The sequence below is a fragment of the Bufo gargarizans genome, chromosome 6 (genome assembly GCF_014858855.1).
Source record: "Bufo gargarizans isolate SCDJY-AF-19 chromosome 6, ASM1485885v1, whole genome shotgun sequence".
NCBI lineage: Eukaryota > Metazoa > Chordata > Amphibia > Anura > Bufonidae > Bufo > Bufo gargarizans.
The window spans coordinates 67,172,114-67,188,523 of record NC_058085.1 but is presented as its reverse complement, the minus strand read 5'-3'; the positions used below and the strand labels follow the sequence as shown (position 1 = coordinate 67,188,523).

The window sequence follows — 16,410 nt, the reverse complement described above, 5'->3', positions numbered from 1 at the left end:
ACAATGTTCACCCAGTTTGCCGTCAGGCAAATGTAGCGTCCCTGGCCAAAGGTACTTGTCCATGTGTCAGTTGTTAACTTCCGAATAACTGCGTTGGTCAGGGCACGGGTGATGTTACAGGACACATGCTGGTGTAAGGTGGGGACGGCACACCAAGAAAAATAGTTGCGGCTGGGGACTGAGTAGTACTATGGCCTATGGGTGAGTGGCTGGTTATTTGCACTTTCGTTCAAAGGCCTGGTGTATGGACATCTGTACGCTGCGCTAGGGCACAGAAGTGGATGTACTAGCTGATGGTGCTTGCGAAGGTCCAGGTGCAGGGCGGGAGGTATCCGGGCCTGCTTCTTGGACAGGGGATTGGCCAGCACGTAACACAGGGGAAGAGGAGGCAGTGGTGTGACCGGCAAACACTGATTGTGGACCCAGGTGTTCGGCCCACCTATTAGGGTGCTTTGATGCCATGTGTCAGATCATGCTGGTGACGGTGAGGTTGCTAGTGTTCACGCCCCTGCTCATTTTGGTACAGCACAGGTTACAAATGACAATTCTTTTATCGTCCACACTTTCCTCAAAAAAGCGCCAGACTATGGAACACCTACCCCTTGGCAAGGGAGATTGCCGCATGGAGTTGCTCCGGGGAACAGTTGCGGGCCTGTCTGGTGTGGCCCGCCTTCTCCCTTTTGCCACTCCACTGCCTCTTTCAGCCTGTTGCAGTGCTGCGGATCCATCCCCCTCTGTACTGCTGTCCTCGCTCAGCTTGCCATCTTCCCAGGTTGGGTCAGTGATTTCATCATGCACCACTTCCTCTTCCTCACTCTGGTCATCCTCCTTACTTGACCTAACAACAACCTCACTTATTTGACAACTGTGTCTCATCCTCATCAACCTGCTGTTGACTAATTAGCAACTGTCTCATCAACATCATCCACTTCGTGAAACACTAATTGCTGTTCCCCACAGTCATCTTTTTGTAACTGTGGATGCTCAAGAGTTTGGGCATCAGTGCACACAATCTCCTCATGTTCCTCTTCAAGCAGGCTTGGCGAGATGCCCAAATCAAGGAATGGGGATGAAAAGAGCTCCTCGGAACATCCGAGTGTGGGATCACTTATTTGGCAGAGTGAGGAAGTGGAAGAGGAGGAAGTGGTGGATGATGAAATCACTGACCCAACCTGAGAAAATGGCAAGCGTTGTTCCCTGGAGCAACTCCTTGCAGCAATCTCCCTTGCCAAGGGGTAGGTGTTCCGCAGTCTGGCACTTTTTGGAGGAAAGTGTGGACGATAAAAGAATTGTCATTTGTAACCTGTGCCATACCAAAATGAGCAGGGGCTTGAACACTAGCAACCTCACCACCACCAGCATGATCCGACACATGGCATCAAAGCACCCTAATAAGTGGGCCGAACACCTGGGTTAAGTGCTGGCTAATCCCCTGTCCAAGACGCAGGCCCGGATGCCTCCCGCCCTGCACCTGGACCTTCGCAAGCACCATCAGCTAGTACATACACTTCTGTGTCCCAGAGCAGCGTACAGATGTCCATACCCCAGGCCTTTGAACCAAAGCGCAAATACCCAGCCATCCACCCACAGGCCATAGCACTAAATGCGCACCTTTCCAAATTGCTGGCCCTGGAAATTTTTCCATTTAGGCTTGTGGACACTGAGGCATTCCGCAGCCTGATGGCGGCGGCCATCTCTCGTTACTCAGTCCCCAGCCGCCACTATTTTTCCTGGTGTGCCATCCCCGCCTTTACACCAGCATGTGTCCTGTAACATCACCCGTGCCCTGACCAACGCAGTTATTGGGAAGGTCCACTTAATGACTGACACATGAACAACTGCTTTTGACCAGGGACGCTACATTTCTACATTTCATGCAAGTCATTTGTACCTGAAGAAGGAGTATATTCCCGAAACGCGTTGTACCGCTTGCTTAATAAGAAAGAACCCTCATTATATTCCAACCACTGGGTGGATTCTTTTTCTCTATTGAACATTTCCCTGACGGCACACTGGGTGAACGTTGTGGAGGCCGGGAGCGAGTCGTACCCTGGGATGGCACAGGTGCTACCGACGCCAAGGATTGCTGGCCCTACTTCCATCAGGATTTCCGCCACCACCTACATTAGTGGCTGCAAACCCCCCCCCCCCCCTTCTCCTCCTCCACTTCCACCTCTTAATTCTCATCTTGCAGCACCAGTCAGCCATCAGTCAATAGCTGGAAGCAGTGTAGCACTGCAGTGGGGAAGCGGCAACAGCCCGTACTGAAAATAATTTGCATAGGTGACAAACAGCACACCGCTGCAGATCTGTGGCAGGGTATAAGGGACTAGACTGAGCTGTGGCTCTCGCCACTTAACCTACAACCAGGCATGGTTGTGTCTGATAATGGCCGTAACTTGGTGGTGGCTTTGGAGCTCGGCAAGCTCACACGCATACAATGCCTAGCCCACGTGTTCAACTTAGTGGCTCAGCGGTTTCTCAAAACCTACCCCAATTTGCCTGAGCTACAGGTGAAGGTGCACCGCGTGTGTGCCCATTTACGAAAGTCCTCTACAGCTGCCGCCGTTCTGACAACGCTGCAGCAGCGCTTGCAATTGCCAGCTCACTGACTGTTGTGCGACGTGAGCACGCACTGGAACTCCACGTTCCACATGTTGGCCAGGCTTTGTGAGCAGCAGAGGGCAGTAGTGGAATACCAGCTGCAACATGGTCATCTCCTTTCCAGTCAGCTTCCGTTCTTCACAAGCGACGAGTGGGCATTGATGTCTGACCTCTGCGAGGTTTTACGCAACTTGGAAGAATCAACACAGATGGTGAGCGGCGATGCCACTATTATCAGCATATTCATCCCACTTCTGTGTCTACTGAAAGCTTGCTGCTCACAATAAAGGTGGACACTTTGCATGTGGAAGAGGTATATATGGGGGAAGACAGTACACAGGGTGATAGCCAGACCACCCTCCGTTCGTCTTCTCAGCACAAATTGGATGATGAGGAGGAGCAGAAGACGGTTGCCTCCGCTACAGAGGGTAGTACCCACAGCAGGTTTATTCCATCTTTTCAGCGTGGATGGGCCAAAGAGGAGGAAGAGGATGAGGAGATTGAGTCATCCTCCTGATGAGAACAGCGAACTCTTCTCTGTTGGGACTCTGGCACACATGGCTGACTTTGTTATGCTGCCTTTCCCGTAACCCTTGCGTTATATACGCATTTTTGCCAACACCGATTACTGGTTGTTCACCCTTCTCGACCCCCACTACAAAGAGAACTTCTCATCTCTCATTACTGTGGTGGAGAGGACTAGCAAAATGGTGCAATACCAGAAGGTCCTTGTGGAAAAATTGCTCCAAAAATTTCCAGCTGACAAAGCTGGCAGCAGAGTACGTAATTCCTTGGGCAACCGAGAAGGGGAGACGAGGGGAACACACAGCAGTTCCAACAGAGGCAGGGCAACACTCTCCAAGGCCTGGGAAAGTTTTATGACACCCCGCCAGCAACCTCACCCTGATGCGCGGCCTAGTGTCACAAGGAGAGAAAAGTTATGGAAGTCGGTGAAGGAGTACGTAGCAGACCATGTCATCATCCTCAATGATCCCTCTGTACTTTACAACTATTGGGTGTCCAAGCTGGACATGTGGCATGAACTGGCGCTCTACGCTTTGGAGGTGCTGGCCTGCCTTGCCGCCAGCGTTTTGTCAGAGCGGGTATTTAGTGCTGCTGGGGTCATAATAACTGATAAGCGCATCCGCCTGTCAACTAAAAATGCTGACAGGTTGACTCTTATCAAAATGAACAAGGCCTGGATTGCCCCTGACTTCTCTACTCCACCAGAGGAAAGCAGATGAACATAAATGCACTTTAAATGTGGCTTTTATGGTGTATTGAATACACTGTATTCCCTTGCACCCCTTCCACCAAAAAAAGGTATATGGTTTAATCTTTTTCTCGTCATCCTCCTCCATCATATCAACATGCTTATTAGGCTGCCCTCGCTCCTAATGTTTCAGAGGGTTAGCTCACCAGCAGACCCTCTACCATAATTTTTTCGATGGTCAGCTCAGCAGCAGGCCCTCGCCCCTAATGTTTAAGATGGTCAGATCAGCAGCAGGCACTCGCCCATAATTGTTTCCATGGTCAGCTCTGCAGCAGGCCCTCGCCCCCAATGTTTTAGATGGTCAGATCAGCAGCAGGCTCTCGTCCCTAATGTTTTTGAGGGTCACCAGCAGGCCATCAATCATAATTTTTTAGGAGTCAAGAGTGTGTATGATTCCCTCCTTTATGTGTAATAAAGGGTGTATTGGAGTGCCGGTTTCTTGTAATTTTTGGCCGCCCTTTCACTTCGTGCATAGGCTTTATGAGTGTAGGAGTCCCACTACCTGAACAATTGTACCACGGTGTGAATAGCCCCTCCTTTATGTGTTACAGGTTGTATCGGAGTGCCTCTTCCTTGTAATTTTTGGCAGCACTTGCACTTTATATACAAGTAAATATACAGAAAAGAATGTTTCCTAACGATTTTTCCTCTAAAATCGATTTTATTTTCGGTTTGGTGCGTATTATTGTCAGTCTGTAAAAGTGGCGTACTACTCGGACAACATCGTTCCCAGCAGCGACCTGGGAGTCCAAGATGCAACCAGACATCCTCCCCATGCTGTTCCCGAACCATTTTAGTGATGTTTCCATCAATTTCTGACCTTTTCATGTGAATCACGCACCATCCCCTCTTCAGAGCAGGGGGTGCCTGGTTTAATTCTCGGGTTCTCCCATTGACGTCCACTGTGCTAGGTAGAGCACCCCAGCATCCCGAGGTGTTCTACCCGACCACTTTGGTGCTTGATCAACACTAGTAAAGGCAGCCAGATTACTCAGCCCAAAATGCATAAAAGCAGCAGGTTAATTTAAGCTGCACTTCTAAGAAAAGGTCAGGCAGCGTGTCCATATGTAAGACAATATGTGCGTAATGCATGCCATTTACTGGTGCCTTCATGTAATTGTCTGAAATCTGAAAGCTGTATTCACGAATAGAGCCTATAGCATACAGATATATATATAGATCCATATGTATAGATGTGTTTATAGAGTGTATACCAGATCAACTCCTATTTATGGAACTCCTCTATATAATTCAAATGCTGTGCATCAACAGTGCAAATGTAGCAGAGCCTGGTTTATCAGTACATTGGTGCTACATTGTTAATGCATTTTGAATTAAAGGGTTATTCTGGTTGGCTTATGTTATCCCCTATCCACAGGATAGGATTAACTATCAGATCGGTGGGGGTCCTCCCACTGGGACTCCCACCGATCACAAGAACGGGGTCCCTGTACCGCCTGCAGCTCCCCTGAAATCACCAGAGCAGGGGGTACGGGGCCCCTATTCTCGTGATCAGTGAGGGGGTCCCCAGTGGTAGGACCCCCACCGATCTGATAGTTATCCCCTATCCTGTGGATAGGGGATAACGTTAACCAACCAGAATACTCCTTTAAACACGGCTGCCTTTATTGATTGCACTGTTGGGCCCCTTTCACACGGGCGAGATATCCGCGTGGGTACAATGCGTGAGGTGAACGCATTGCACCCGCACTGAATCTGGACCCATTCATTTCTGTGTGGCTGTGCAGAGGAGCGGTGATTTTCACGCATCACTTGTGCGTTGCGTGAAAATCGCAGCATGCTCCTCTTTGTGCGTTTTCCACGCAACACAGGCCCCATAGAAGTGAATAGGGCTGTGTGAAAATCGCAAGCATCCGCAAGCAAGTGCGGATGCGGTGCGATTTTCACGCACGGTTGCTAAGAGACGATCGGGATGGAGACCCGATTATTATTATTTTCCCTTATAACATGGTTATAAGGGAAAATAATAACATTCTTAATACAGAATGCATAGTACAATAGGGCTGGAGGGGTTAACCACTTTCCGTCCGCCCATAGGATATAAACGTCCTATGGGTGGACCTCTATTTCTGAAAGCACGTTTTAAACGTCCTTTCAGAAACAGCAGCTGCACGCTAATCGTGCAGCTGCTGATCGGGTTGCCCGCTGTCAGTGACAGCAGGGCAACCCAGAGATAAGGCAGGGACAGTGCCCAGGTGTCCCTGCCTTCTGGATCGCTGCAGACATAGCGCTCACCGAGCGCTGTGTATGCAGAGCAGGAAGCGCTATGCGCTTCCTGTTCCGGCCCGGCGGTCATGTGACCGCCGGGACCGGAGAGTGCAGGAGCTGTGTGAGGTCTTACAGAGACCTCGATCAGCCCTGCTCTGAGGCTGTACAGCGCTGTACAGCCTCTCTGGGGGGTGCATTTCTTCTGTAACTGGGGCTACTATGTCAGCCCCAGTTACAGGAGAAATCAACAGTGAAAAAAAAATGAAAAAAGTGAAGCAAATGTCCCCCAGAGGTCTTGTATGACCTTATGGGGGACGAAAAGTGTAAAATAAAATAAAAAAAATAAAGGGTTGAAAAAATAAAATAAAAAAAAGTTTCACATGTAAAAAAAAAAAAAGTCCCCAAGTAAGGAATAAAAAAATAAATTTTAAAAATAGAAAAAATAAAATAAAATAGACATATTTGGTATTGCCGCGTCTGTAAAAACCAGCTCTATAAAAATATCACATGACCTAACCCCTCGGGTGAACACCGTAAAAAAAAAAATAATAAACTGTGTCAAAACAAGCAATTTTTGTCACCTTGCATCACAAAAGGTGCAACACCAAGTAATCAAAAACGTGTATGTCCCACAAAATGGTACCAATAAAACTGTCACCTCATCCCGCAAAAAATGAGCCCCTACATAAGAAAATCTCTCAAAAAATAAAAAAAACTATAGCTCTTAGAACATGGAGACACTAAAACATAATTTTTTTGGTTTCAAAAATGCTATTATTGTGTTAAAGTGAAACAAATAAAAAAAGTATACATATTAGGTATTGCCGCGTCCGTAAAAACCAGCTTTATAAAGATATCACATGAGCTAACCCCTCAGATGAACACCGTAAAAAAAAAAAAACTGTGTCAAAACAAGCAATTTTTGTCACCTTGCATCACAAAAGGTGCAACACCAAGTGATCAAAAACCCGTATGTCCCACAAAATGGTACCAATAAAACCTCATCCCGCAAAAAATGAGCCCCTACATAAGAAAATCTCTCAAAAAATAAAAAAACTATAGCTCTCAGAACATGGACACATTAAAACATAATTTTTTTGTTTCAAAAATGCTATTATTGTGTAAAACTTTAATAAATGAGAAAAAGTATACATATTAGGTATCGCCACGTCCGTAACAATCTGCTCTATAAAAATGTCACTTGACTGAACCCCTCAAGTGAACGCTGTAATAATAAATAAATAGAAACTGTGCTAAAACAACCAATTTTTTGGTCACCTTGCCCCATAAAGTGTTATAATGAATGATCAAAAAATCATATGTACCCAAAAATAGTACTAATAAAACTGGCACCTTATCCCCTAGTTTCCAAAATGGGGTCACTTCTTGGGAGTTTCTACTGTAAGGGTGCATCAGGGGGCTTCAAATGGGACATGGCATCTAAAAACCATGTGGAGTTCCTTTTCTTCTGCGCCCTGCCGTGTGCCCATACAGCAGTTTATGACCACATGTGGGGTGTTTCTGTAAACCGCAGAATCTGGGTAATAAATATTGAGTTTTGTTTGGCTGTTAACCATCGATGTGTTAAAGAAAAAATTGGATTAAAATGGAAAATCTGCCAACAAAGTGAAATTTAAAAATTTGATCTCCATTTTCCTTTAATTCTTGTGGAACGCATTAAGGGTTAACAAAGTTTGTAAAATCGGTTTTGAATACCTTGAGGGGTGTAGATTCTACAATGGGGGTCATTTATGGGGGTATCCACTATGTAGGCCCCACAAAGTGACTTCAGACCTGAACTGGTCCTTATAAAGTGGGTTTTGGCAATTTTCTTAAAAATTTGAAGAATTGCTTCTAAACTTCTAAGCCTTCTAACGTCTTAAAAAAATAAAATGACATTTCCAAAATGATGCCAACATAAAGTAGACATATGGGGAATGTTAAGTAATAAATATTTTATGAGGTATCACTTTCTGTTTTAAAAGCAGAGAAATTGAAATTTTGAAAATTGCGAATTTTGCAAATTTTGGGGTAAATTTGGGATTTTTTCATAAATAAAGGTGAAATATTTTGACTCAAATTTATGACTATCATGAAGTACAATGTGTCACGAGAAAACAATCTCTGTTCCAAAGTTATTACCACATAAAGTGAGATATGTCAGTTTTGCAAAATTAGGCCTGGTCAGGAAGGGGGCAAATGGCCCAGATGGGAAGTGGTTAAAAAATAAAATAAAATTTAACTCACCTTAATCCACTTGTTCGCGAAGCCGGCATCTCTTCTGTCTTCATGTTTGCTGTGTGCAGGAAAAGGATCTGTGGTGATGTCACTGCGCTCATCACATGGTCCGTCACATGATCCATCGCCATGGTAAAAGATCGTATGATGGACCATGTGATGAGCGCAGTGACGTCATCAAAGGTCCTATTCCTCAAAGACGAAGAGATGCCGGCTGCGCGAACAAGTGGATTAAGGTGAGTTAAATTATTTTTTCTTTTTTTTAACCCCTCCAGCGCTATTGTACTAAGCATTCTGTATTAAGAATGCTATTATTTTCCCTTATAACCATGTTATAAGGGAAAATAATACAATCTACACAACCTTTGAACCCAAACCTGATCCTCTGTGAAGAAGTTCGGGTCTGGGTACCACATTCAGTTTTTTATCACGCACGTGCAAAACACATTGCACACGCGCAATAAAAACTGAACAATGGAACGCAATCGCAGTCAAAACTGACTGCAATTGGGTACCTACTCACGCGGGTTTGCCGCATTGCACCCGGGACGCCTCCGGAGCCAAAACATGACGCCCGTTTGAAAGAGGCCTTACAGATAAAATACATTGTGATATTTTGCACTGAGCCAATTGGCAAACATGGCTACATGTGTATACAGAATATTACACTATTATTTTTAAAACATTTTATCATTATTGCGTTATTGGGGTTCATGAGGCTTTCACCTTACTTCTAGGAGGAATCTAGTTGAAATGATCTTCTGATGTCATAGATATATGTGAGAAGATTGGCCCAGATTTACTATTTTGTTTGTGTCTCCACCTTGGTGCAAAATCCAGTGCTGCTACTGTTTTTATGCTACTTTCACACTTGCGTTTTTGCCTGATCAGGGATCAGCAAAACTGCTTCCGTTTGTGATAATACATCTGGCTACAATACGTTTATCTTGGTCTCCTCAGACCAGTAATCCATGTCCCTATTCTGCTTGTCTTCCGCAAACTGTTTGTGGGCTTTCTGTGCATCATCTTTAGAAGATCCTTCCTTCTGGGACGACAGCCAGGCAGACCAATTTGATGCAGTTTGCGGTGTATGGTCTGAGCACTAACAGGCTGGTCCCCAACCTCTTTAACCTCTGCAGCAATGCTGCCAGCACTCATACAACCTCTGGATATGACGCTGAGCATGTGCACTCAACTTCACTGGTTGACCATGGGGAGGCCTGTTCTGAGTGGAACCTGACTTGTTAAACCGCTGTATGGTCTTGGCCGCCATGCTGCAGCTCAGTTTTTTAGGGTGTTGGCAATCTTCTTATAGCCTCGGCCATCTTTATGTAGAGCAAGAATTCTTTTTTTCAGATCCTCAGAGAGTTCTTTGCCATAAGGCGCCATATTGAACTTCCAGTGACCAGTATGAGAGAGCGTGAGAGCGATAACACCAAATGTAATACACCTTTTAACACTAACGAGTCACATGACAACGGGTAGGCCCCTTTCACACGGTAGAGTATTCCGTGCGGTGCAATGCGTGAGTTGATTGCATTGCACCCGCACTGAATCCTGACCCATTCAGTTCTATGGGGCTGTGCACACGAGCAGTGATTTTCACACATCACTTGTGCGTTGCGTGAAAATCACAGCATGCTCAATATTCTGCGTTTTTCACGCAACGCGGGCCCTATAGAAGTGAATGGGGCCGCGAGAAAATCGCAAGCATTTTCACGCATGGTTGCTAGGTGACGATCGGGCTGGAGACCCGATCTGTATTATTTTCCCTTATAACATGGTTATAAGGGAAAATAATAGCATTCTGAATACAGAATGCAAAGTAAAATAGTGATGGAGGGGTTAAAAACAAAAAAATTAACTCACAGAGTCCACTTGATCGCGTAGTTGCGAATTTCTGTCTTCTTCTGTAATGTTGAGCTGCTGGCTAAGGACCTGTGGTGACGTCACATCACATGATCCAATCACATGGTCCCTCACCATGGTGATGAACCATGTGATTGAACCGTGTGATGAGCACAGTGACATCATCAAAGGTCCTATTCCTGTGCACAGCAAAGAAGAAGACAGAAGAGAAGCCGGGCTGCGCGATCAAGTGGATAAGGTGAGTTAAATAATTTTGTATTTGTTTTTAACCCCTCCAGCCTTATTGTACTATGCATTCTGTATTAAGAATGCTATTATTTTCCCTTATAACCATGTTATAAGGGAAAATAATACAATCTACAGAACACTGATCCCCAGCCCGAACTTCTGTGAAGAAGTTCGGGTCTGGGTACCAAACATGCCGATTTTTCTCACACGCGTGCAAAACTCATTACAATCTGTTGCACTTGCGCTGAAAAATTGCGCATTTTCCCGCAACGCACCCGCATCTTATCCGGGCAAAAAACATGACACCCGTGTGAAAGAGGCCGTAGGCTAATTGGGCACAATTTGGCCATTTTCACTTAGGGGTGTATCCACTTTTTGTTGCCACTGGTTTAGACATTAAAGGCTGAGTGTTGAGTAACTTTGAAGGCACACCAAATTTACACTGTTATACAAGCTGTACACTGACTACTGTACATTGTATCAAAGGGTCAGATCTACAGTGTTGTGCCATGAAAGGATATAATAAAATATTTACATAAATGTGAGGGGTGTACTCACTTATGTGAGATAGTGTATCAAATTGTGTCAATTTTATCATACTTACGTGTACCTATAACATCATGGTTGACACTTTTAATGGTGACAACCATTCTGTTTCCTGTGAAAATAAATGAGAGGTTGTCACAGCCCTTCCCAGTAGACAACAGAAGTAGAAGTGAATAATGTTTCTTTATTCTGTTGCCCAACCACACAAAATCCATTCTGTATGTCAGGGCAGGAATATGAGTATACCAGTAGATCACAGTCGAGTCACATTATTATGACCACTTCCTACTTTCGACTTCTGCAGCAAGTAACTTATGAAGCAAGCCACGTGGGTATATAAGGTGTGCGATAGGCTGTCTTCACAAATATTCCTTGTTGCTGTCGTGGGTAAAAGGGCCGATTTATCAGAGTTGCAAAAAAGGATGATTTCGGGCCAAGGGTGACCATATTTCTGAAACTGCGCAGTGTGAACTGTTCTTGTGCTGCTGTGGTGAAAGTGTATCATGAGTGGACACATGGCACATTGGAAACTGCAGAGAACCACGTGCCATTGATGTGAGAAGTACACGTTGGCTTTAAAGGAGCACAAGCAGGCTCTGACTGACCTACAGGGGTACATGTGAATCCCCCCGTGGGCCCTAGTCTCCCGCCCCCGGCACAAATGACACATAACACAGTAGATTTACTGCACTACATACATATATGCAGCGTGCTGCACCTCAGCCAGCCTATGTTCAAACACTTGGTAAATTATTTACGAAACTCCCCAGTGTATTATAGACACGATCAGGTAGCCAAGATGACATAGGTACAGAGGAAGGCCAGTAAATATCCTCTTTTCCCACAGACCTGCCTTTCCAAAGTCAGGGGCCCCCATAATCATCTTGTAGCGTCTTGCTGCGGTCTGATGCTGTGTGAGGAGGTAATAACTGAATGTATCCATGTGGTGGGCCCCCACAATACATTTTATTGGTGGTCCCTAGGCCCACCAGTCTGACTCTGGATGAGGGCAACACTCTACAGTGGAACAGCTCACTACCAAAATGAACCAGAGGGCTACCAAACATGTCTAACACAACAGTTCCAAGAACCCTACTGTGTATGGGGCTCCAAAGCAAACAGATAGTCACTGCACCTCGGCAGAACAGGCAGAAAATCGTCAGAAAAGGCTTCAATTTTCAAAGCTGTATCGAAATTGGACCTCTGCTGATTAGCAAAGGGTTGCCTTCTTTGATAAGTCATGTTTAAAACAGGAATCCGGAGTCAGCTTCGGACAGGTCTCCGTACAGCATTAAAACAAAGTTGGGAAACGAATAGAGTTCGGATCTTGGACCGAAGCTCGATTCACTCACCCCTAGTGTCCGCCAACAAACACCCTACAACCATTGCTGGAAGAACACAAGCTCATGGTGGTAGCGTTATGGGGAATATTTTACCTTACCTGTGCCGCAAGCCGGTCTGAAATCAAATGTGGTCACCGGGAGCAGGCAGTTCCAAGAACAGCTGCCGGGGGCCTTCATCGGGCTGTTCTCGGAACTGCCTGCTCCCGGTGACCGCATTTGCCAGCGAACACTGCGAACTGGCCATCACTGCTCTGGATATTAGCTGGTGTGACTCGACTGTGTAGTTTTAAATTGTTGTTGACAAGAAGTCGGGCATTGAACGTTTTAGAAATTGCTCTCAGTGGTAACACCTCATCCTGATTGGCACAAGTATAGCCGCTTAATATAATTGGCACTTACAAATCAAGCGATCATTGCTGCAGACTTTTTGTGGCAATGGAACCTGAGTTATGGATTGATCATAATTATGAAAGGTTCTTTATTGAAGTGTCTCTAATTTAAACCCAGAGCACTGAATAAACTGGCTTTTCAAAATAGGAGAAAAAAGATGCTGATCATAGGTGATGGTCACCACTCAATTTCCCCCTCCCTGCTCAATGACATTTGCGCAGGTCACAAACCATGCCCACGTAGCAAGATAGCAGCCCGAATAATCGTGTATAGAAAATAGAACAGGCCCTAAGCCTAAAGTAAACTTCCACATTAGCCATTCAGCCTTCATAAGGTATTTCTTCGGTGGGTTCAGGGTGGTGTCCTTTCGGGCACATGTCCAGCTTTTCCTCAGTAACTGTCCCAGCTTCTAACAGTAGATCAGGCTGGTAGCAGTTAAAAGATGAAACTGAACACCTGCAACCACCTGGGTGAGTTGGACAGAGAAATAAGGAAAAGAACAAACAACAGGTGAACCTTTAAAAATGTATCTGTAATTTGAATTGCATGCAATTCCAAAAGCATTCAGATCCAGATGTTGCCTTGAAAAAATGTAAAATATTTTTGTGGGACCTCATTAATGTTTTTTTTTCTCCTTTCAGGTACCTTGCTATACGTTACCCATTGCGTTCAAGAGAACTACGTACACCCAAGAATGCTCTGATGGCCATCACCCTCATCTGGAGCTTGTCATTAACCTTCTCTGGACCTTATCTCAGTTACTACCAGGAATTTCAGCTGGTTAACCTTACTGTCTGCCACCCTGTGTGGCAAATCTCTGATCGTAAGACCATGGATCTTTGTACTTTTATCTTCAGCTATGTCATCCCTGTGCTGGTTCTTAGTTTGACCTATGCCCGCACCATACGATATCTCTGGACTTCTGTAGACCCCATTGAACACATGTCTGAATCGAAGAGGGCCAAGAGGAGGGTGACTCGTATGATCATCATCGTTGCTGTCTTGTTCTGCTTGTGTTGGCTTCCTCACCACCTCGTAATTCTCTGCATGTGGTTTGGATATTTCCCCCTTAATAACTTCACTTACGCCCTACGTATTCTCTCACACCTGGTGTCCTATGCCAATTCTTGTGTAAATCCAGTGGTCTATGCCTTAGTCTCCAAACACTTCCGGAAGGGATTTCGTAAGATATTTCGTTGCTTGTTGTTACGCCAAAGGTCAGCCAACAAGATCCACGTGGTCCCTCGAGTCCATGCAGGAGTCAGCACGTTAGAAGTGGCGTGTACAGAGGTGACTCAGTTAAGTGAAGGTGCATTGCATTGCTCTGCCTGTTGTCATGATCCTGGAAGCCCATGGAAAGAGACAGAAAGAGTTGGAGATAAAAGAGGTCCGGCGTTCATCACATTTAATGTTACCTAGTTAGGAGAGTCAAGGTTGAGGAGAAACGTCTTCAACAACTTTCTCCATCAGCGCCATCCATTTCTGAAAATTTGCAGAAGCAAAGCTACTATCCACCAATAAACATTTCTAAAACCAAAGTAGCAACTGTTCTCTTGGACCCTGATAGTCCAGAAGACGTGTGTATTTTGAGGACTACATATGCAAATCAATCTGAGCACCATCAGCATTGACTTTACACATTCTTGTGGCCTTAAGAGGGCATCTGTCAGCAGATTTGTACCTATGACACTGGCTGACCTGTTACATGTGCGCTTGGCAGCTGAAGGAATCTGTATTGGTCCCATGTTTATATGTGCCCGCATTGCTGAGAAAAATGAGGTTTTATTATGCAAATGAGCTTCTAGGAGCAACGGGGGCGTTGTCATTAGACCTAGCGGCTTAGCTCTTTCTGCAACTGCTGCACCCTCTACACTTTGACAGGTCCAGGTGTGATGACATTGACACTGCTTTGCCCTATCAATCAAAGTGCAAAGGGTGTGGCAATGGCAGAGAGAGAGCTGAGCCTCTAGGTGTAATGGTAACTCTCAGCAATGCAGGCACATATGAACATGGGACCAACACAGATGTCTTCAGCTGCTAAGAGGTCAGCGAGTTTCATAGGCACAAATCTGCTGACAGATGTCCTTTAATGGGCTTTTCATAGAATGAGTTAAACTGAGAAATCTGGGTTTTTGCTCCGGACTGATGACCGGTACCCCTTTTTTCTGAAAGCTGCAGTACCAGCACATAACAGCTTTTTCTTGATTGTCCTTGAGAGGATAATGCACTTGAGCCATCGATTATCATCACTGTGTAAGAAAACTAAAAGCTGGTATCTGCAGTATATCTTTGATTTAGCAACACGCTAATAAATGTATCTTAAAGGGATGGTCTGAGATTTAAGAAAGGGTCTGCTTTTTTTCTTTCAGAAACGGCAGTCCTCCTTTCCAAAGCTTTTATGTGGTATTGCAGCTGAGCCCTTTTGAAATCTCAGGCAAGCCCTTTCAGGCACTTATCCAGGCCTTATTTTTATAATTGTGAAGCCAGCGTGCCTCGGATAGTGCAGCACAACTGTATAAACTCAGTAATTATTAATTGCTTTAATTTGCTGATGTGTTACTTTAAGACGCAGCATTGCTTATTGAATGTATAACCAGAAGCTGAATAAATAATACTGAAGAAGGAGAAGTTATCAGTGTCTATTGCACTTAGTAGGGACCTACAATCAACAGACATCAACATGATGTCGTGTTCATCAGGCTGTATAAAAAAAAAAGGATGAATACGACCAAATGGGGCCCGATTTATAGGCCATGATCTCTGGGGCCTTCACTACCTTGGGAACTTAAAGGGTGGCCCCCAGGTGTGTAGCTATAGGGGGTGCAGAGGTAGCAGTCGCTTCCGGGCCCAGGTGCCTGAGGGGGCCCAAAGACCCTTGTGCCACATAAGAAGACATTGATATTATAGAAAGTGCATGCTGGTCAAGTTACACCTCTGGCTGGAGGGAAGGGGTTAGGTCAAGAATTTGGCATGGGGGGGAAGGGTGTTGCTGTTTAAATTTTTGCCTCAGGCAGCACGAAGACTATGTGCTTCCTTGCCCCTGGTCACAAAGCACTGAGGGAAGAGGGTTCCAAGCTGAACTCTTGCCCCAGGGCCCATGAACCTTTAGCTATGCCCTTGGTGGTCCCATTTGGAATGTTCTTGGCATATCATAGGATATGCCATAAATGTCCAATAGGTGCGTGTCCTTTGGGACCCACTCCTATCTCAAGAACTGGGACCTGAAGTGAATGGAGAGCAACCACACATACAGATGATGTCATAGAAAGAAGGATCGGGCATGTTGAAGATGACATACCATAATCTTCGTTCTCATGGAAGATAAGAAAACACAGTTGTATCTGGAAGCGCCTTATTCCATTCTTTCCATATGCACACTGGGCCAAACCGATCTGATCTTGCATGTATGTGGCCATCTTCAGGAGCACTTCACAATCCATTGTTGTTGTCCAGGCTGCTTCTTCCAATAAGGTTGTTAAAATCCCAACTGGATCAGGTAACCGAGCTGTCCAGCAGGTGCAATGGAGCCTCCCACTCCCTACCCTGCCATTCACATTATAGGTCTGGGCTATTAGACCACCACCTCTAGGAAAACAGGGTTCAACTGATGGCAGTTCTTCAGCCAAGAAGAAACAGGAGAGGTGGGCATATATGTATGTGACTCTCTCACCTGGAGTCTAAAGCATTTAC

General features: G+C 45.3%; 1 protein-coding gene across 1 annotated transcript in view; it reads left to right on the top strand.

Moving 5' to 3' along the window:
• Positions 1-14,360, top strand: part of GALR2 (galanin receptor 2) — a 35,614-nt gene extending 21,254 nt beyond the window's left edge. Inside the window, exon 2 of the mRNA XM_044299992.1 lies at positions 13,362-14,360. Coding sequence (XP_044155927.1) covers positions 13,362-14,139 — 778 coding nt within the window. The 3' untranslated portion in view covers positions 14,140-14,360. The remainder of the gene's footprint in view (positions 1-13,361) is intronic.
• The last annotated feature ends 2,050 nt before the right edge of the window (positions 14,361-16,410 follow it).